Source organism: Uloborus diversus, chromosome 1 (genome assembly GCF_026930045.1).
Source record: "Uloborus diversus isolate 005 chromosome 1, Udiv.v.3.1, whole genome shotgun sequence".
In the NCBI taxonomy this organism is placed as follows: Eukaryota; Metazoa; Arthropoda; class Arachnida; order Araneae; family Uloboridae; genus Uloborus; species Uloborus diversus.
Genome location: NC_072731.1, coordinates 77,605,255 through 77,628,800, shown reverse-complemented (window position 1 = coordinate 77,628,800; position 23,546 = coordinate 77,605,255). Strand labels below are relative to the sequence as shown.

At 31.3% G+C, this 23,546-nt stretch overlaps 1 protein-coding gene across 1 annotated transcript in view; it reads left to right on the top strand.

Moving 5' to 3' along the window:
• Nucleotides 1–23,546, top strand: part of LOC129230533 (bromodomain-containing protein 3-like) — a 215,644-nt gene that overhangs the window by 3,309 nt on the left and 188,789 nt on the right. Inside the window, 1 exon segment of the mRNA XM_054864940.1 lies at nucleotides 16,071–16,195. Coding sequence (XP_054720915.1) covers nucleotides 16,191–16,195 — 5 coding nt within the window. The 5' untranslated portion in view covers nucleotides 16,071–16,190.

Below are 23,546 nucleotides of genomic sequence, written 5' to 3'. Positions count from 1 at the left end.
CATTTGACTGTATGCAATGGTTTAACATCACAAAGATCAATAAGCGATTTAATTGCTCAAGGAAAAAAAGATTGTTACACATTTCAGTCATTCTCCCCTAGCATGCTCAAGATTGAGAAGCAGTCAAGCAAATTAGCTGAAAGTTCCTGAGAAAAAACTAAATACGAAGTGTGCCTACTCGATGGAACAGCACATATTACATGCTGGTAAGATTACTAGAACAACAAAATGCAGTTTCTCTATATGCTTCTAAATTTGGGATATAAACAACTTAAGTTCAAATCAGTGGACAATTTTGGAAAAAGTGTCCCATCTTCTTGAATCATTTGAAGAAATAAGAAAGTAAATTTCACAATCAAAATCATTCATTTCTAAAGTCATTCCAATACTTACATCATTAAAATTATATTTGGATAAATCAAGTGACTTTTCTGGAAGTTGGTACAATGAAGGATACTCTTATCCAAAGTTTAGAGAAAAGATTTTCATCAATTCAAAACAATGAACACTACACTACTGCATTGTTACAGTTGTAGATCCCAGATTTAAGTTGATTTTTTTTCAACAAAATTCAAGCAAAAGACACTGAAGTTAAGTCGAAACTCATAGTTATTATGAAAAGTACCGGCACTAAACCAGCTGAATTATCAGAGAAAAATATTTCAAGTTCATTCGTTCCATCATCTCAAGCACAAAATTCTTTGTGGGCGTGTTTCAATGAAATTGACCGATATCTTTCCCTTGCCACTATTGCAAAGAATTGACTGTCCCTCAAAATGGTGGGCTCAAAACACTGTAAGCTTTTCCTAATCTATCTCAGCTGACCAGGAAATGCTTTTCAGCACCAGGGAGCATTGTTTATAGTGAACAATTGTTCTCAGAAGCTGGAAACACTTATGAAAAAAAAAAGAGAAATAGACTTTCCCCTAAAAATACTGAAAAATTATTGTTCTTACATCATAATTTGCGTGTGTACAAAAAGAAGTAACTGTTTTATGATAACAGATGATAAAATTATGATATATTCCCAAGTCCCCAAAATTTTTTTTCAAGTTTCAATTCATTTCTTCCATAGTTATTTTTTCAAAGTAGTTGTGTAACATTTACATGTTTCATTTTAACCACATCTCTAGCTGTGCCCTTTCAATTATTTTTGAAAAAGTCAATTTACGCTAATGGTTATTAATGACTTCCAATAAAACAATGCCAAGAAGGGCAGTTTTCGTCCTTTTTTTTTTTGTTTAATTCGAAACATTCCATTTTTAAGTGATAGAATAGGTTAGAATTACTTGCACTCAAGATGTTTTATATCTCTCTCTCTGCCTTTCTGATTAAAATATTGATGCATTTTGAGATTGCATAAAGTTTTACTGTTCATTTCAATTAGAGACGTACCGAGTAGAACTTTGACCGAGTTACCGAGTACTCAGCCTTTCACTACTCGGTCGAGTTACCAAGTACCAATTATGTTTTAAGAAGTACCACTGACACACGTGTGATGAATTTTGAACTTATTGGAATAGTAGTATAGACCTCCTTGTCCATATAATAGTTTTTAAAACTAAATTCCTGCTGAAGTTTAAGTATGCATTATTTAAAAAATTTTGTTTATGTCAAAAATTTTACAAAAAAAATTATTTTTAAGATTAAAAGTAAATAAATAAAAGGTATAATTAATCAAGTTGGAATTAAAACAAATTATACCAATCTATCCTAGTTCTAGTCCGCTAAACATAAATAATTTTTATAAGCAAATAAAACAAATGTGCAGGAACACTGCAGATAAGTGTTTCTGCGTTACAAGGAACATCTTTTTCAGTGTATAAAATGTAAGCTAAAGAATGTAAAGACATTCTCGACAGAAAAATCGGACTTTTGTTGGATGCCTTTAAATCCACAAGCTCACATTTTGTGCATTGAAAAGGGAATTCCTTGTAATGCGAAAACACGTGTCTGCACTGTGCTTTTCCCGTTGATTTCTTTCCTTTTATTTTTTAAGTAAAAGTATTTTTATATTTCTTATAACTAATTTTTGTTTGTAGCAAAAATCCATTTTTAATATAAAAATTCCATATTTTCTATACTTACCTTTTTTGTATAATTTTTAATAAATAAGTTTTGTTAACTTAGGGGACATTAAAATAAAGATTTATTCCATCGAAGCATTACAAACTTAATTATTCTCAAAATCTAAATTTGACTTGTAAATTTGAATTGTAAATGATTGCAGAATATTATATATGCTTGCGCTTTTTTAGAAATTTTAATATCTGTCTTGGACAATATTCAATTTTTTGCAACTATTCGCTATTATCTGAGTATCTGATCAAAATTTGGCCGAGTACCGAGTAGTTACCGAGTACTTGGTGCGTGTCTAATTTCAATTTTATGACACTGAAGATTTTAGTGCAGTATTTTTTAATTTCTTTTTTCTTTTGTTCTAAAACATCTAGAGGAAACAGTTTCACTTTTGCGATCATGAATTATTTTATTTATCTGTGTCTTTGTTGTAGCAATTTGAAATTTAATTTTTCATTCGGTGTTTCTTAATCAGTGTACTTCTCTGTTTTTGTATTGATATTTTCCCAAAATATGTCTGCCAAAATTTCTGAACCCTTTAGTTAATTATATTTTAAAACTTGATAAGTCTTTTTTCCTTTATTTTGTAAATATCACTTTCACAATTAACCATTACACTTATTTTTAGTCCCTTGATTTAAATTTTTGTTTTATTTTAAAAATCATGATTTTGTGCCTCTGTAATACAACGCAAGGTTTGAACAGCTGAAATGCTTCTTTTTCCCTTGTGAAGTCTTTATAAAAATGTTCATCATTTGGTTAAAACTAGTTAAACTAATTTTTAAGCAATTATATCCTATTTTAACATGAAACAGACCTTCATTATTTTTGAAAACAAAAACTTCGTGAAGATTTATTACAGTGTATTGATTATGCTTTTGCAATATTTACTGCTATAATGAATAAGTTGCTCTATGTTATTCAAAATGGCAGTTTATTATTTACAATTTCTTTTTTTTTTCTTATTCATAATTTATGACTTAAAAAGTAGCATTGGCACACTGTATATATATATTTTAATGTTTTAGTTGAATTTTTATATAAAAGTAGGGTAAAAGACTTTTTTAATTTTTATGCATGAAGTATTAAGTGTAGCTATAATATAAAGTATTTAGTAGTTTTAGATTTCAGGTCCCTTTTTTCCCTTTCAGCAAATTAAAAATCTGATTAGATCCTGGTACATATGGGCAGTTCTCAAAAGGTGGGAGCAAACACAGACCTCAACTTTGAAGCTTCAACACCAAATAACTTTCATTTTAATTAACTCAAAAATTTTTGAGTTAAATTATAATACTGTATAGAGACAAGAATTGACATAAATTATGGAAAAAATGCTCTTTAAATGCCCTTAAAAAAATATTTTCTTTGCTAAAAGGCGCAATTTTGGACATACCAAAACGTTAACTGAGCAAATGTACCATTAAAGAAAAATTTTTAAAAATTATTTCCATACGTTTCAAAAAAAATTTAAAGGTATGAATCTTACACTGAATAATTTTTTGTTAATATTTTACACAAATAACAAAAGTAAAGACAGATTATTCACTTTGTAAACGATTTTAGAAAATAGTAAGTTTGAAATTTGATGCATGTCCAAAATTTACGATCTTTACAATGCTATTTTTTGAGAACTAAGTATATGATGTTTTCATTTTAAAGGTATTTATCGAGTCTCGGAATCAATTTTTAATTGTTTAAAAGTGTTTTCATAAGCTTTTATGCAGTATCTTAGAAGAAAAATATATTTTTTTAAACGTACATGTGAGATGTCCAAATGGCGTTACGATCTTGACGCCGATAATTCTGTCCATTTATTCATAATTTTTGATGATCTACTGTCTTCTAACCTCAATAAAAAACGTTATTATAATGTTATCTTCTTTAATCCATTGGTATTCTGCATAATTAATATGTTACACATTGAACAATACATAAATTACAGTAGAAACATGGCTGCTTATGATCGAACCGAAAGCCATTTTGCGCTAAAATCGCCAAGCAAACCTCCGGTAGCGACAACACAGTATACGATAAGCTAAAGGTTACCAGAGGGGAATTCCAATTTGACAAATGTAGTTTATCGTCAGCTGTACCAGTTTTGGCGACTTTATCACCTGCGCTAGCAATTTTTTTTTTTTTTTCGCTTTTATTATTTTAGAATTCTTTTTCTCTTCTTTCTTTTGGAAACATAATTTAACGATCTCCAAATAGAAATACGAATTTCTTTCTTCAATAATTTTTTTAGACATCATTTTAATTCTTATGACATTAGAAAAAATATTCATTATTAAAACTGATGTCACTTTTTACAATTGTATTATTTTTAATTTGAAGCTTTTTTTAAACTTTGCATCAATTTCTTCAAAATCATTCCAAAACTTTATTAAATGTAAGGAGCAGCATGTATAGCCATTCAAGTATTTCATTAATATCCTCTTTATTATTAAATTGCAAAATTTAAAAAGTAGTAAATAAAATTTTCATTGGAAAAGTTAAAAATCAGATTAACAATTGTCAAAAATGATGAAACTTACGTTATGATGATGTCCAAAATCCGTTACCTACAGGAAAACAATGTCCAAAATCTGTTACCTACAGATTGCTGATTTAATTTGCTAATTAACAATTTTTACAAATACCTGCTGTCTTTTCATGTTCATATATTGTGTTCTAGGTATGCATACTATAGAATAAAATCAAAATTGATGTCAAATTCGAAATTTTTTGAAATTGCTCAAAGTTAACTTTTTTGTTCCCACCTTTTGAGAACTGCCCATATCATAAACCTGCAGACATTACAAAAGAGGTTTTTGAAAATGTTGTAAAAGGAATCTTAATAGTTATGTCTGGACAAAATTTTGTATTTTAAAGTATAAAAAAAATAGAGTTTTTTTTGAGTCTTTTTATTTAAGTCATTTTTAAAGTATGGTTTACAAGTGTATTATAATTATTTTAATGTGATAAAATAAGTATCAACCCTTCCTAATATGTCAGGAGAAAACTATTTTGTATGGTTTTTTCGGGGGTAATTTTTTAGATATCTCTTAGTAAACATTCATTAATGTACCATTAAAAATGACAATCCACTGGATTATGAACTTGTCAATGTGTTATAGGCTGACTTCATTAAAAATATTCAATGAACATGATATGATGAATACAAATTTAACGATTTAAAACTTTCAATGCAAAGTGACAAACAAGCTTTTTTTGTTCAAGTATTCGGCCAAGGCCGAATAGTTAGGTAGGTATTCAGCCGAAGACGATTATTCGGCAGACAGGCCCAATTGGCCAAATATTCGTTGCATCACTACGTATGTACCATTGCATAGATATGTAGGTGTATTACGTACTATAAGTTACATCAATGGCAAACATTACCTAACAGTCTCAGAAATCTGTTCAACGTTGCTTTGCATGAGTTCTGTAATTGTTATAAACTTGTTTTTATGTATTTTTGAAAGTATAATCTAATCATGCTCTGTATCCAATATACACAGAATCCAAAAAATTAAGAGGAGGATACTAGTATGAGAAAAGTTTTTGTGATTTTCCATAAATTCTCTTCACAAATGATTTTTTGTGGTCCATAAATTTTATTAAATAGAGAATGATTACTATTAATGCTTTCTACCATTTTTCTTAATTATTAATTCTTTAGAATTTTATATTTGTATTGTTTCAGTGTGTGTGTTACTAAACTTGTGTTAAATCTTAATTGTTTATATCTTTTACTTGTCTAATCTAATCTATATATTAATGATCTATCATTGCTTTGCCATATTTAAACTAGGTTTAGTCTAGAAAGTTGAAATTTGGGACAAGGTTAATTTTCTTACCTAAGCACTTGCTAAAAAAGGATTTTTCAAAATTTTAACTGTAAGCAGGAACATGTGGGGTCAGGAACTTAGCAAACTTTTGTAAATAATCCTCAAAAATGGGCTACAGCTCCAGGTCGAACCAGGTGCAAAAATTTTTGTAAATTTGCAAGAATCATAGATAACCTGGTTTCATCTTGGTAGATGCTAATTTATGGAGATATTAATTGAAAATTCCCTTTTTTAAGTCTAACTGAGGGTAGGTACATCTGTGCCAAAATTTTTATTGTAGAAAATTCATTTAAACCAAATGCACCAATTTTTTTCCTGAAAGGTTTGTAGCTTAATCTTAATTGCAAAAAATGCAATTTGAGTTGGTCAGAAACAAATTTAAGTTAAATAATAGTTTTTTTTTTTGAGCATTCACACACACGAATTTCTTTTTGTTTTCACTTGACCATTAAATGATGGGTCTTCTAATTTTTGTATCTGCACATCTTCGAGCACTGTCCACCAGAATCCGCTCCTGCTGGCTGGTTTATCCTATACACACACTCACGCTTGCACTCACACATGCCTCCACGTACCATTAACATGGGGTGAAGGGAGGCAAGTGTTGGCTCAAGCCCTTCCCCTTTCCCTTAGAAATTAGAACTTCCTTGCTTTTAGTACTTTTTTCTTTGCAAAAATGTATTTATGAAAAAAAAAAGGTAAAAAACTAAATAGAGATTGTTGCATCAAAAGTCAACATGTCATTGATCGCCCAATTTGCTTATTGGTGCATCTTTAATAACTCTCGTGCAGGGGTTGTTTGGTTTAAACCAAGGTTTTTTATTTTTTTAAAAAATGTTTTTGAAAAATTTTATTGTTTTCCCCCAAATGTTTTCATGAATTTTTCACATTATTGCAAAGAGTAAAATCTAATTGATGCATAGTAACTAGCAAAGCTTTATAGATAAACTAGTGGTACCCGTGCAGCTTTGCCCGTAGTAAAAAATTAAAAGGTCATTTGGTTCACCTGTATATTTACAAATAATGAATGATGAATTTCTCGCCAATTGGCTATATTCATTTGCTTGCCCATGTTACGGTTCCCCGTTATGATAATTTCGTAATCTACAGTCTTGAGCAAAGAAGAGACCGAGGGGACATGATTCAGTTGTTTAAATTTATTAAAGTGAAAGATTTACGGAGCTGAAGTTAAGCACTGAAAACAGGACAAGGGGTCATTGTTTTAAGCTATTTAAATCTCAGGCTAATATGGATGTTAGGAAAAATTATTATTTTAGCAGGGTAGTGAAACCTTGGAACAGTTTACCGGGAGAGGTGGTAATGAGCAAGGGAGTAGATAGTTTTAAGAGGGCAATTGATCTTCACTGGGGATTGTAAATTGACTAGGACCAGTCTAGCTGAGCCCACAGCCTGTTGCTGGTCTTCACTTTTGTGTTTGTATTTATAATTTGCTGAGTAAAATGTTCTTAAAACTGGAATAGAAAAAGAAAATCAAATTTCTGAAAAATCGCTTCCAGGCCCATGATACAAACTAACTTTGCCAAATTTCATGAAAATCGGCCAAACGGTTTAGGCGTATGCGCGCCACAGAGATCCAGGTATCCAGCAGAGAAATTTTCAGCTTTATTATTAGTAAAGATTACAGATTTAATTAAATTTAGGAACCTATATTTTTTAAGGTAATGCAAGTTTGCTAAATAGGTTTTCTTTTGTTTTTTTTTCTTTTTTTAAATCATGGGTGCAAGACCTTCCGTCCCAGGACGGATTTCCGTCTTGACAAAATTTCCGAGACGGAGGTCGGGACGGAAAGAAATTCAATGACTTTCTTTTAATTTTTAATGAAAAAAGGGAAATTGAGTGTTTGAAAAATATGCTTTAATATTACTGGACCGTTCCATAACCACGAATTTACTTCGACATTCTCTCGGTTTTCCTCCATGTGCTTGTTTTGTTTGCAACGTGCTTTTGGAGGAGTGGCTTTTCGGATCGCGCCGTTTGACTTTTTTTAGGTATAGCTTTGTTATTTCCAACTCGCTGCATTGCAGGCCGAGGAGTTGCTCGCTATTCTCCCTGATTTTTCGAAGCAATCGGCTCTAATTAAAAATTTAGCCTTTTCTCATGCTATTTTCGATCATCCTTTCGTTTTTTTTCATTTGTGTTTTTTTTTTTTTTTTTGCAAACTTTACACGCATAAATGAAAATTATGTACGCTCTTAAAATGTCTTAAGAATTGAATCTGCATCACCGTTTGAGAGTGATTGCTGACAAGATGAAATATTTTCGCCTCAGCAAAGGGCGTCCACATACCAGGTAAAACAGAAACTATCAAGGATTTTGAAAATTTTAACGAAAATGGGAGTTTTAGAAATAATCGGGGGGGGGGGGGGGATTTCAAGTTGGTTGGGAACACAGATGGGCAAACCGTTCCTGCATTTTTGACAAAGACTTGAGGTATCACTAAATTCTAATGTCATTGAATCGAACACTCGCTAGAATGGAAATATGGGTGTGGGGGGGGGAGAGAAAGGAAAGGAGAAAAATAACGGCAGCGAACGAGTTTGCGAAAAAAAACGCTGCTCTTGCAAAGAGGGTAATCTGTGTGCAAATTAACCCACGATACTGAGGTCTTAAAACGTTGATATCTTGGACAATCTAAGGAGGGGGGGGTGTTACTCATGGGTTACAGTATAAAATATCGAAAAACTGAATTAAAAATATTTTTGAAGCTAGGAGTGGTTCGATATTTCTCCACTGCAAACTCTTAAAAATTTAAAAGTCAAAAAGTTTTAGGCTGTCTCTAATGATGTAAAAGTGGCTTTTAAAAAAGAATCAAAGACTGGAGTCTTAAAAACACTAATTTAGGCAATCTTTGGTGAATTTATGAGAGATGGTTTTGGTGTTCTAACATGAAAATGTTTTGTAGCTGATGTATTAAAAACTATTTGAGGCTATACTTAAATGACTTAAGTTAAAGGGCATTTGCGACCCTCTCCCGACAAGTGTTTGTAATTGAAGTCTTAAATCTTTTAGGCTGTCTTTGGCAATGTCAAGAGGGAGGGAGGGGCTCTCTTTATGCGAAATTCCGAAACTGGAGTCTTAAAAGCGCAACTTTCGACTGTCTTGGGGTTCGGGGTTCTCCTTTCCCAAAAAATATTCAAAGCTGAAGCATTCAGAACTCAGCTTTAGGTAATCTTTGGAAGACTTAAGAAGAGGGAATTCGAAGGCTTTCTCTCAATACGTTTTAGAATTTAAATTCTTAAATCTTCGGTGATGAAAAGGGGAAACCGCAAATTTAAGTAAAATTTAGTGAACTTAGAGGAAAGAGTTCGGGGGGGGGGGGGGGGGGGGGGTCTCTCTCCGAAGTATTGAAATGCTATTTTGACTATTTTTGAGTGAGTTAAGAGTTAGGAAATTCAGGGTCTTTCTCGAAACATTTTCGAAATTGAAGTCTTAAAACTTTGGGTTGTCTTTGGCGATGTGTGGAAGGGAGGTGCTCTCTCAATAGAAAAATAAATCTTAAAGAAAAACTTACACTGCGTTTAGTAAACACAATGAAAGGGAGGCAGGGTATTCTGCACCCCTAGCCCGAAATATTTTAGTTTCTGAAATTTTAAGAGCTTTGTTTTGAGCTATCTTTGGATGACTTAAGGGGAAGAGTGTAGGAAGATTTTTTCAAAAAGTTTCCAAAATTAAAGTATTAAAATTTTTAGGCTATCATAAGTCATGTTTATAGGTAAGAGGGGTACTATTCCTACAAAACAATTTAGAAACTGAAGCCTTAAAAATTGAAATTTTGGACATTTGTGGTGAACTCAGAGGAAGGGGTTCGGGAGTTCTCCGAAAATTCTTTGATGCTGAAATATTTAAAGCGCCACTTTTGGCTATATTTGAGTGCCTTAAGAGGGATGTGATTCGGGAACCTTGCCTGGAGTTAGGATTCAGTTCCCCTATTTCTTTTTTTAATTGATGAATGTTGGAAAGGTACCCTGTTTAAAAAATATATTTACTTCACTGAAGCGATTTTTTATTGCTAATTTCACCACCTGCTATCTTATAAAAGAATTCTTTTTCAAATGAAGACTGTGGGGGAATGGTGACAGTTCATTATCATTAGTCGGCCTTACCCTTCCCCCACCTTTCCTTCTTTTCTAGTTTGTTGGCGCTACCTAGGGTAGATTTTGAATCAGAACTGATTTATGTTGCAAAAGTGAAAATCTTATGTCCTAAGCAATTTTATTGCTACAACAAAAATGTTTAGGATCAGCAAAAAACTAATGGTGGTGTGCTGCAAACGCTTTTACCCCTTACATTATCCAACATCGTCTAAAATTGCGTTTTTGAAACTTCAATTTCGAAATATTGCCGAAGGAGGGTTCCTGAACTCCATCCCTTCAATAGTGCATTCAAAAAGCGTATAAACGTTATGAAATTTAAATTACAATTTCGTTTTTAAATCTTCGATTTTGGGAAAGCCCATAGCGTCCCCTCCCCCCCCCTCTTTCTTTAATATTTTTTGAAGGTTGCCCAATATTGTGATTTTGGGACTATCAGTTTGAAATAATTGATGTAAGAGTCCCTGAACTCCTCCTTTCCCTGAACTTTACCAAAATGGCCTACCACAGCGTTTTTTGGACTTCAATTTGAAAAAATTTCTGGGAGAGAGCTCCCAGACCCCCCCCCCCCCCCTTATTGCCGGATTTTAGATTTTTTGGACTTATGATGTCAAAACACTTAAATATTACAATTTTAAGGCTTAAACTTTAAATCAGATTGCAAAACTGACATTGTTAAAATCTGCAACATTTATACATGCAAATTTTTCCTTAAGCCCGCATGCGGGCGGTGGGGGGGGGGGGGGGGGCTGAAAATATTTTCCGTCTTGAACACATCACCAAACTTGCACCCATGTTTTAAATCAATGCAGCTTTCCTATTAGGTACATAACTTTACAAGGGAGACCAACTAAGTTTTTCTGAAAGTACATGGGGAAAAAATCCAAGTGTATCTCTTTTTTTATTAATTCAATTAGTATTATTTTTCAGCCTTTCGCTTTTCAAAATAGTCCGAAAAGCATATTTCAATCAAAACTTCATTTACTACCTAATTTGCTTGATTGCTTAAGATTTATTGAAATAGATTATGTACCATTGAAGCGATGCATAGTGGATATAAATTTTAACGATAAAATATTTAAATGACAAGAGAAAAAGTAAGTAAAGAAGTCCAAGAACACTTAGAGTAAGCATAAAATTCTGCTTATACCTGCTCACTTTTGCATCCCTGATAGACGATGCAGTCGGAGCACGAAAAAAAATATATAAAATCATGAAAACAGAAAATATTCATGCAACTCGGTGCTCTTATTTAAAAAAAAAAAAGAAAAAAGAAAAGAAAAAGCCGAATTTTCACTTTTCAAAGAACTTTTTTTTTATTCCAATACAATAAATAAATAAAGTCTCATGTATGAATGGTATAAGAATCAATAAACATTAAATTTTATGAGAGTCTTCATTATTAAAATACGTTTAAAGAGTATTTTCGTACTGAGACTTTTAATTATTATTTTTCTTCGATAAAATGAGCTGATGTGAGCATCACATGACTTCCTTTTCCTCCAATTTAATGTCATTTTCCCATTATTGGCAATTTTAATGTGATTTAATAGTTTACTCTCTAAATATCACCAACAATGGCCAAATTAAAACTAGATTTTTTAAAAAAATCACCAAATTTGTCGCCAAGTTAGCGACAAACAACTGGCAATAAATTGCCAAGCGTTACCCCAAATAGGGAAGTTTTCGATTTTTTCAATTTTATTTTTATATGATAGAGTAACGTGTATGAACATCATAGGTGAAAAAAATTTTGCGATACGATAAGTAGTTTTTTTTAAATTAATTTTTAAAGTTCAAGCGCCTGTGACGTCAGATGGCATAGGAAGTGACGTCCGATAGGAGAGAAACGCTAGCGAACCGGTTCCCGTGTCATGGGAGAAATCGAAGAACGTGCATTCGACTTCGAAGAGGAAACGTAAAAGGTTTATCTCCTCGCGTTTCTGGAACATTAAACCTCTCATCCTCTCGGAAATATTCGAATATCACCATTGATATTATTTGAGGAAGATTATTTAGATTGTGCTTTAACGAATCTGGCCTCCATAGTGTGTTCAAAAGGATTATTGAATTTCTAAAAAATAAAAATATCAGCGTGCTAAAAATGTCCCTAGCGAAAACAAGGGATCTTCGGCGGAAGGCTGGCCATTCGCGCCCTGTGACGTAGGTTCGTGACGTTTCAGAAGAGCGCACTTTTGCGCGTGGATTTTTAAAAATTCATTAAAAATCAACCACGGTGTTTTAAAATTCGGCGATGGTGAATTTTTTAGTGTTGAGGGTCAATTAACAATATGCAATAGCCAAAATATGAACATTTAATAGGTTGCAACTTCCCTATTGTAACACAACTTGAGTTTACATCGAAATTAACAATGATTCCCCCCCCAAAAAAGGACAAAAGATGCAGGGTTCGTACGCTCCTTCAAAACTCCTCCAATACTCCTTCATTTAAGAAAATTTTTTGAAGGGCCCTTCAAACTCCTTCATTTTGGTTTTGACTCCTTCAAAATTCCTCCTTTTTTGGTTCAAGACTGCATAATCTTCCTCTATGACAATAGCTAAAATATTTCGACAACTTAACTTCAACACAAAGGCGATTGTATAAGGGCAATTTTAATGTAGGTTCGTATATTTTTTTTTTTGTTTGTTTTTTTTGTTTCTTAAAGATGTGATTTACAAATTGATATAGAAGTCATAAAAGTTGAAGGTGGAAATATTATTAGCTAACTAAGATGTTTCACAAGTGAAGTAAAACATGCTTAAATAGTGCTTGGCTATTTTTTCAAGTTTTATGATTATTGTGACTCCACTACACTCACAGCAGCAAAAGTCAGGTTGTCTAACTATTTAAATATTTTTTAATACATACGTTGATGCACTATACTAAGTGAGTGTGTTAAAAAAACAATTGTTTAGTAAGTTTTAATTATGATATTGTAAAAAGGGTCGTCCACAAGTGATGTCATACCTTGAGGAGGGGATGGGCTCATGACATTGTGATAAGGGGAAGAGACAGGGTGACATCACAGTTATTGTAATAATATGTTTATAAAAAAAAATATGACATGTGACAAGAGGAAGAGTTAGGTGAAGTGTAACACTTTGTGACAAGGAGGAAGGGGGCAAATATGTTGAAAAAAAGTGCAACATCATTAACTGACAGCCCATTAGTATTCCTTCAAAATCTCATTTTACTCCTTCAAAACTCCTCCAAAACTCCTTCATTTTATTACTGAAATTGAGTACAAACCCTGAGATGCCTTTAGAAATACCCGAAAAAAACCAATAGGGGAGATGCACAACTAAGACCCTACTAGGAGTCTACGTACCAAATTTCAACTTTCTAGGACATACCATTCTTGAGTAATGCGACATACATACGCACATACGTACATACTGATATCACGAGAAAACACGTAATTAACTCGAGAATCGTTAAAATGGATACATTTCGCATGTCTATACGTTCTTAGGCACTAATCCACGTGTGGTCGAGTCGAAAAAAAACCTCAACATTCATTTGGGGGTGAGCAAAATGGAAATTAAGGTTGATTTTTGAGTGAAAATTTTTTTGCGAGTGCAATACTTCCTTTTTTGTAAAAGGAAATAAAAAAAAAGTTCCTAAATGCATTAAACCAGGAGAGATAATGTCTGTAACGAAAAACTTAATGATTTTCTTAAAACCTACTTGTCCTGTTTCTATAATTGTTGTCACTGATACATTAGGTAAATAAATTACATGATTTGTGCTTTTTTTTTTAATCTTTAAACAAAATATGAGTTGACTTTTGAAGTTCTGTAATGTACATCAGACTTGTGATTCATTTGTAGATTCTGAAAAATACTTTCCATTTTGAAGAATGCATAATTTTACCTTTTCTTTTATTTTTTATTTATCGTAGATAACTATGATTATGAGGAAATTAATTTACAAGAATTTATTCTTGGTTGTTTGTAGTAGTTAATAATTTCTGAACTATCACAGTAAATTAATTCTTTGATATACCAAGGCCAATTTACGTATTGTATTTTTTATATTAGTTAAAGATAGAAATCTCCACGTATGAGGAAATGAAATTACAAGATTTTACTCCAAATTGTTTAATTAATTACAAAGAAATTAGACACAAATATGAATATTAAATATTCCTTAACAATTAAGTGATAAAATCTCCTATTTTCTAAGTTCTGAAATAGAATGGTTCAAGGGCCGATGCCTGTTCCTGAAGTAGACTATGCCATACTTAGATAATATAAATGTACGCATGAATGCTGTTTGCAGATGCTTTTCATTTTTCAAAATTTATAGACTGTTTTTAGAAACAAATTTCTTCATTTAACGACACCTGTTGCTCACCAATTTGGGGCTTGCTCCAGTTGATACTTAAAAATAAGTAAATATAATAGCAGAAACATGCCATAGTTATCTCGAAATACATTTTTCAAAACTCTCAAAATGTCCAAAATTTTGCACAGATCCAAGTTTTAATTGCTGCTTTTCATTAGCAATTTTTGTAGTAGAGCCGCTTCTGGAGACAAATGCTTTCAGCTTAGTAAGAATAAAATTAAGAATAGGGGCAGGGCTCAAAAATTATACTGCCCAACATGCTCAAGGCATGTAAAAATTCCGATCGGGCATGAATCTTTTATCCTTACATGCCTGGCCAGGGATGTAATTTTTTGATCTAATACTTTTTCCTAAAACTTTATTATTTCGTATTTTATTGAACAATTACCGTATTCTAACTTGGAGCTCAAAATTTATTTCAAGTCCTACTGCTAAGATGGTTTGCGTATAAGCAATCCTTCCCGTTAAAAATTTAAATTTTGTTAAATTCAACGACGGCTTATTATATACTATTTATTCGAACTATTTTTTAAAGATTCATATAAATATAATTCGCCTGGTTAATGCTGTATGACAAATTCAAATGCTTTTATTGATATACAAAAGGGAAAACTGGGCATGTATCTTTTGGACAAACATCCCCAACAGGACATGTAAACTTTTAAAGATTTTTTTAGCTTTGATAGGGGGAAAAAAAGTATAAGAATAGGGGATTGAAGTGAGATAATAGCACAGTAGCAATGAGGAGGTTTCTTCATAGTCTTTTTTTTTTTTATCTTGGTGTTTTCTTCAGAACCTATCGTCGCCTCAGAGCAACACTAGGACAACTAATCCTAGGAATAACACTAAAATATCGTACTGTTGCTTTGAGGTGACAGTATGCTGACTAGTTTTCAAGTTAATATGGGAATACACGCTCCTCAGCAATTCCCCATTTTTAACTCCAACAAAATGACCAATAAAAAGCTAAAATTAAATGTGCTTGAAGATAAAAGAGAGCTTTGAAGTTTGTAGATGAAAAGAGAAATTGAAAATTGCTAAGTATTTCCAAATACCTTATTAATTCTTATGCAAAGTGATTTCATGGTACACATGCAAATTAAATATATATGCTTTATTGTATGTGTGAGAGATTGTGAAAGGTATTTGTGTAAATTTTTCAATACCTTGATAACTCAATTTCTTGCATTTTTTTCTCTTCCCGACCCAAAAGGTTTGAGATACTGCGGTTATACTGTAGCAATACCACAATATTAAACATGTATTGACAGTATTTATGGTATATTTCCCAGCCCTAGAGTGTATGTGTTTATATACATATAAATGTTCTTTTGCTTGAATATTTCATTCATTAAGTCTTTTTGAGGTTGTCAATAAAAAAATGCTCTGAAATAAAAAGACAAGGTTATTGATAAGCTTCTATTTTTTATTTATTTATTTATTTTTTTTTTTTGTAAGAAAAAATTGAAAAGGAAAAAGGAAAAATTATAAGTGCAAGTGAAAAACAAATCCAAATTTTAATTTCTTTGTGTTTATTAAAGCTATGATGGACAAAACAAGTATCCAGTTAAATCCTTGAAAGCATTAATGTATATATATATTATGGGGTTACAGTAAAGTTTTATTTTAAAAAATAGTTTAAAAAAGAAAGAAAAACCCCTTTTTGACATTAATATGTTTCCGTTTCCTTGTATTTTACAGGCAATTTTAAGCTGTCGACTTTCTGCATGAAGTTTTGTCACTCATAGCTTTTGAAATAACAAAGATACCACTGATGTACTATTTATTACAAATTCGTATAAATGAGTACTTATCAATAAAATGAGGTAAGTTGAAAAAATATTATTGGAGGATTTACAAGCTTAAGTATTTTGGAACCCATTACTAGTTAATCTGCTTCATGTCTTTTTTATGTCATGTTCATGTGTAATATTTGTCAATTTTATTTATCTAAAGCCAGAGGTAACCCAGATGAGCAATGTATGAGCCCTTAAAGCAAGGCTCTGGCGGGTCCATAATTTCAAATTTTCCAATGGTGGGCAAAGGGTGTACATTAAAAAGAGATGTACGGAGTACTCAGTGAAAAAAAATCAGGGAATTTTGAAAAAATAACAAAAACTCAGGGAAATCATGGGTGCAGAATATGTTCGATCCGGCGATCTAGGATCGGGGGAAATTTGAACCATCTTGGGAAAATTTTGCAGATTCGATTTTAGAAAAAGAAAAATCCATTTTTTTTTCTGCAAGTGTCTTTTGAATGCATTTTCTTTTGCATCACCACTCTTTATATTTTCGTCAACTATTTGTTGGATAATAATTTACATTTAAAATTTTATTAAATAGAGAATGATTACTATTAATGCTTTCTACCATTTTTCTTAATTATTAATTCTTTAGACTTTTATATTTGTATTGTTTGGATAATAATTTACATTTAGAATAAATGTAGATATGATATTTTAATTAAAACTTACATGCATTTACTTAATTTGCTTTTAAGATACCGAGTTCTAAGGCTACTAGTTCATTCTATTAGTTTTAAAGATGCAATTGCTTTTTTTCCCCCCAAAACTATCTCTACCTATAGTAATAGGAATGAATTTTTATCTGAAATATATAGCATATTGTAAAATTTTGGGGAAATTTTCATACAGATTGGGGGAAATGTTGGTGTTAAAAAATTTTCTGCACCCCTGAGGGAAAGTTGATTAAATGAAGAAAACATTTTTTTTTTCTTTGCAAAATGAAGTACTTTATTCCCTTACGAATTTTCTGCCAATTATTTATTCAAAAAAAGTAAAATTAATGAAGTGGGATCATACAATGCCGCATATTTGTGCGTTTTTTCCCTCAACGTCAAAGTATTCAATCTTAGGATGAGCTTCCCAAGATTGCTTCTGTGTCTGTAAAGTTGTTTATTTTAGCAAGCTTGAATTTTCCTTCCACGCATTCCACGCTACGTAAAATAAGCAACCCTACAGCAAGGTTGCCACGCCACAGGGAAACCTGTAAAAACAAAAAATACAGAGAATTCAAAAATTTTAAAAAAGGGGGGGGGGGGGAGTTCAGGGAACTTTGAAAATTTTCTCGAAAACCTGGAAAACTCAGAGAATTTTTAAATTAAAATTGCAAAATCAATGCTCAATTGTATAAACTACCAAAATAAATAAGAAAATATTTTTTTTTTGTTAATATTAATAAAGTTCATAAAATGATAAAAAGGTACTTTCACTTTAAGTTATTTTTTAGTTTTTGTTTTAGTAAATTTTAAAATGCCTATCATAAACAGGGGTCTGGCCAGAGGATATTTGGTCCCGTTAACGGACCCATCACAAAAATCCGATCAACCAAGACTGATTTTTCACAAAATCTTGATCAACCAAAACGGACCCTTCACAAAATTCTGATAAACAAGATCTGATCTTTCACAAATCGTTTATTGAAAGAGCAAATCTGAAAGCAAAATAACGCATATTTCAATTTCCTTGTATAAAACTGATAATTTTTGAAACCTTTTTTTGAAGTCAAATTAGAGGGATCAGCTTATATACAAAATCAGTTATTTTTTTTATCAGTTTATAAAAAAGGGGGTTGTATAAAAAATATTGTTTAGAGGGATACATTATCCCAGGGATCAAATATCCATATGACAAAATAAACATAAAGCAATATAAATGTTGTTTACTTATTGTCATTAACTTTAAACATTCAAAACCATGCTACTGTAATAAAACTTATCATAGTTTGAGTGATAGATTTACACAAGCTCTACTGTAAATATGCTAAACAATTAAAATATCAGTTCCCACTTGTAATCCACATAACACCTCAAACATCTAAACATAAACTAACTCTACTGATAAATTATGTTCTGATCAACCAAATGAGCTTGAACAAGTTGAAATAGATGTCAAATCTTTGTTTGAGAGAAAAATAAAATGATTTTACTATAGTTAGATTTATAACAAAAAAGTGAGTTGTCCATTATGTTGACCCATTAATGGATAGAATGCAAAAGTTGGATTTCTAGAGTTTTAAATAAGTTTTCTGAAGCGTAAAAATAATATGTTTAATCAATCTATTTTTCCTGAAAAATTGACAAAATGTGTTATAACACATCCAGTTGGGTTGAGCAGAACATTAAAAACTACAACAAACGAATTGTTTGCATTTGACTTTTCAGGTTTTGAAAACATATGAGCTAGGCTTTCTTTTTTATGAGTACACTGATACTTACATTTTTCTTCCCTCTTTTTAAAAATTAATTCAAATGATGAAACCATAGACATTGGAACCGGTTCGCTCTCGCTCACTTAACTAGATGGATCAGCCTACCGAAGTTCGGAGGGGAAAATGATTCTCCCTAGGAGTAGACTCGGCTGCCATTGTAAGGGCAAATATATTGGTGATTGAACAGCATTTGCTTCGTTTCTCAGCGTTTTTCAGGTGGATGAAACTCAATCATGCCGACTTCGTGTTCAGCATTTAAAAGCCATTGTCTGTAAGGATCAGGCAGGTTGTGATTGTTGACATTTTTAATTTTCTTTATTTTTGCAAATGTTGTTCCTTATCATGAATGTAATATTTGTGCAAAATATGTGCTTTGTCTGTCTTACCGTTTTTGGGAAATTAAAATTTTAATTATTTTTTTTACTATATTCAATGCCAATTTTCTCAAAGCGCCTTCATGATGACACCAACGTTTTTGCCTAAATTTCTAGCTACACTTGCATACATCAAAAATATGTAATAAAATTGGTGTCACTATAAGGGCGCCAGAAGATATTGGAACTTATATGTGTTAAATTTTACCAAAATGCAAATGTTTAAAATCTAACTACTACTCTCGCCCTCATAGCAGAGACCTGAAACTAATTTAGTTTGATAACCAACATGTTTGTCTAACATATGAACTAAAAAAATCGGTATCAATCCTATTACTTTCGGAAATATAATCGTTCATAATTAGTATGTTATGGAGTTATTTAAAAAAAAAGACTTTTTTAATTCGAATAACTTTTTGCACGGTTTGTTTTAAACTTTAATATAAAATTACAGTAGTGACACCTAAAATAATATGTTTCTAATGCTTTTTATTAAAAAAAAAGCTTTATAAAAAGCATCAGAAACACAGTAAATCGATATAGGTACAGATGGACGTATTGTGTAATGTGCATTATAGGCTAAAATAGTCGTACTAATATTCATATTTTCTCAACCATACTAATTTTTTATCTGTTATTTATATTAAAAATGCAACTATTTATAACATAATGTCTTAAATAGTGATGAACACAATGTATTATATAGCGAGCACTCAGAATCTGAAACATAATTTCAGGATGACGTAGACTAAAACAAAGAAAACATAAAAATCAAATCACTCAGTTTCAGAAAGACGGTCATCTCTTATTGATATCTGGTAATTTTGTAGCATTAAAGCTTGGGAAAACATGGTATCCCGGAGAAATAGTAGAAGTTGACCATTTGCTAATCTGAATGCAACTAGCCCCCTCATAGCAGAGATCTGAAACTAATTAAGTTTGATAACCAACACATTTGTCTAACATTTAAACTAATAAAATTAGTGTCACTCCTACTACTTTTAGAAATATAATCATTCGAAGTTAGTATGTTGTGATGGATTTTTTTTTCATTTATTATTATTTTTTTAAATTTTTTTTATTTGTTTATTTATGTATTTTGTTAATTTAATCTTATCACACCCAGATAGTGTTTTGACCATATTTATTTTTAATTAACTACAAAGAAGCAACGTTTAACCTAAACAGCTTTGGGCAGTAAGAGCGTCTTTATCTTGAATAGAAAATGCTCGTTTTAATATAGGTACAGGTGGATCTAATGTGCATAATATGTTTAGATTATCATACCAATACTCGCCTTTTTTCCGGTCAAATAAATTTATTTATTCCAATCCTTCTTGCCATGCATTTGACCTTTACTTTCAAATGGTCAACTTCTACTATTTCTCCGGAATATCATGTTTTCCCAAGCTTTAGTGCTACAAAATTACCAGATATCAATAAGAAATGACCGTCTTTCTGAAACTGAGTGATTTGATTTTTTATGTTTTCTTTGTTTTAGTCTACGTCATCCTGAAATTATGTTTCAGATTCTGAATGCTCGCTATATAATACATTATGTTCATCACTATTTAAAACATTATATTATAAATAGTTGCATTTTTAATACAAATAACAGATAAAAAATTAGTATGGTTGAAAAAAATATGAATATTATTACGACTATTTTAGCCTATAATGCACATTACACAATACGTCCATCTGCACCTATATCGATTTACTGTGTTTCTAATGCTTTTTATAAAACTTTTTTTTATAAAAAGCATTAGAAACATATTACTTTAGGTGTCACTACTGTAATTTTATATTAAAGTTTAAAACAAACCGTGCAAAAAGCCATTCGAATCAAAAAAGTTTTTTTTTAAATAACTCCATAACATACTAGTTTCGAATGATTATATTTCCGAAAGTAATAGGAGTGACACCGATTTTTTTTAGTTCATATGTTAGACGAATATGTTGGGTATCAAACTTAATTAGTTTCAGATCTCTGCTATGAGGGCGAGAGTAGTAGTTAGATTTTAAACATTTGCATTTTTGCGAAATTTATCGCATAAAAGTTCCAATATCTTCTGGCGCCCTTATAGTGACACCAATTTTATTACATATTTTTGATGTATGCAAGTGTGAATTTATGTAAAAACGTTGGTGTCATCATGAAGGCGCTTTCAGAAAATTGGCATTGAATGTAGTAAAAAAATTCATTTTCGGTCATTTTTAAACGGAGTTTGTGTTCGTCGCCCTCGTAGTGACACCGATTTGACAGCTGTAATAATATCTAAGAAGACCATATAATAGTATAGAATTTAAAAATCCATGTCATTATAGGGGCACTTAAAGTAACAAAAACTTTAAAATCTGCAAATTTGAAAAACACGCAAAAATGTGCCACGCCCCTAAATTTAAAAATTTAATTTCCCAAAAACGATAAGGCAGACAAAGCTCATATTTTGCACAAACATTACATTCATAATAAGGAACAACATATGTGAAAATAAGAAAATTAAAAAATGTCAACAATCACAAATGCCGTAAACTGCCTGATTCTTACAGACAGTGGCTCTTAAGTGTACGAATAGAACAAAGAAAGGAAGCAATGTATCTTTCTACAGGTAAGAGTGAGTTTGTATTTAGAAGCGTAGAATTTAGTTTGAGCTACTAATGTTAAATAATCAACAGGAGTAAAAATACTGTAACGCATACTGCTCTATTTCATAGGAAAAATAAAGGAGGGTTGACGAAACTGACTAAGGATAGTGTTAAAATTTGTTCAGAAACAGAAAAGTGTATCCGTAAGTATATTAACAAAGGTTTACCAAAAATGGTCAAAATAAGAACCAAAATTGTCAATTTAGTGCTAGTCAATTTTACTTGCATTTCATTATTTAAAGAGATCTATCATGGCAATGATGATAAAGATAGGGAGCATACACTTCAACTAATAAAATTACTTGCAAACCAATATGTTAAAACTAGATGTCACCATATTTCTAAGAATCTCAATTGTAAGCGTAGTTGAATCAGACAAAAATTAACAAAAACCATACTCTTTAATAACGATTAAATTATCCGTTAAGTATATAATAGCATAAATAAACTTATACCAAACAGCATTTTATTTTAATTTTGCTTTAAGAAAAACATGAACAATTAACAAATTAACATATAAGCTGATTACTCATAGTTTTATGCAATTTACTAGCTTTTAGAACAATATAACGATAACTAATGCTTCAACTTTAAGTTTCAAAGATACTAGGAAACCATACGATAGTGTAATAACGAAAAAATATTGATGATTTAGTAGCAATGGAAAGAGCTAAGTACAGCACGTGTCTAGATTCGTAAATTTTTTGCCTTCGTGTCTCCGTAACCGAAATATGAAGGTCTTTCGTAATTTTAAGAAAAGTTTAAATTTAGCAAGTTTCAGTGAGAAATGTATAACATTTTCCCCACGCATGCAGGCAGATACCGCTCGAAAACTAAAGTCTTTTGTATTTTTAAGGACATAAAACTTTTAGATCAATCAAAAATTAGCGTTGAAAAGTTGTCACCATTAAAAACTGCACATAATAGAGAATTAATAGCAAATTTTCGTGTTTTATCAAAAATTTAGTTGCAAGTGGTTCATATTATTTTATTTCATAATATTTGTTATTGATTCTGATCCGAAAGTGGAGATTTACAAACCTATGTACCTTATGCCACTTTTGTCCAATTAAAATATTTTGTAAATTTTACTTCTTGCAACTTAAAGTACATATTCTGATTACGAGTAATTAAACATGTTATCATGACTTTAAAAGCCATTCAATATCAATTTTGATTTCTTAAATTTATAATTTATTACTAACCAAAAGTACATATAAATTTACCCATGAATTGCAAATTTTATGCAGTAAACTTCAGATATATCCGAGTTAATTAAAAATCCCTTTGTTTGAAAATGTGCGAGAATTCACACAAGATACGAGATGCAGCCTAAAAAATCCTCGTAGTGATTAAAACTGACTTATCCGTTACCCAAAAATTAATTTTTCGTTGAAAACAAAAGTATACTTTAATGTTTCGCATAATTCCGAATGACGAATGAGTTACAAATTAAGAAGATGCGAAATCTATTTTCTGTTTTGAAATTACCTTCAGTAGTTAATTTCGAACAGAAAAATGATTTTGAGGATTTTTTTTTTCAAATTAAAAAAAAAAATTTTCACTGAAAGTACTATTTTAAAACAGAGAAATCCCACAAAATTGCGGAAAACGAGCCGATAGTAAGCTTATGTGATGCGCGGTGGAAAGTGCTTGCCCTTCTAATGGCAGACGATGGTTGGTTGAAAAGGAATCACTTTTCTACCACAGGATGATCCATCTAGTTAAGAGAGCGCGAGCGAACCGGTTTCCATGTCTATGGATGAAACTCTTAATTTTATTATTGCAAGAAAAGAAGCAAATGAGATGATTTTTGTGCTTCTCATCCTATTTCTTTTATTCGTTGTAATTTTAGCTTCATTACGCTACTTTAAAAGAATTGTTAGTTTTATTTATTAAATGTAGTATTTTTTTTTTGTTCACA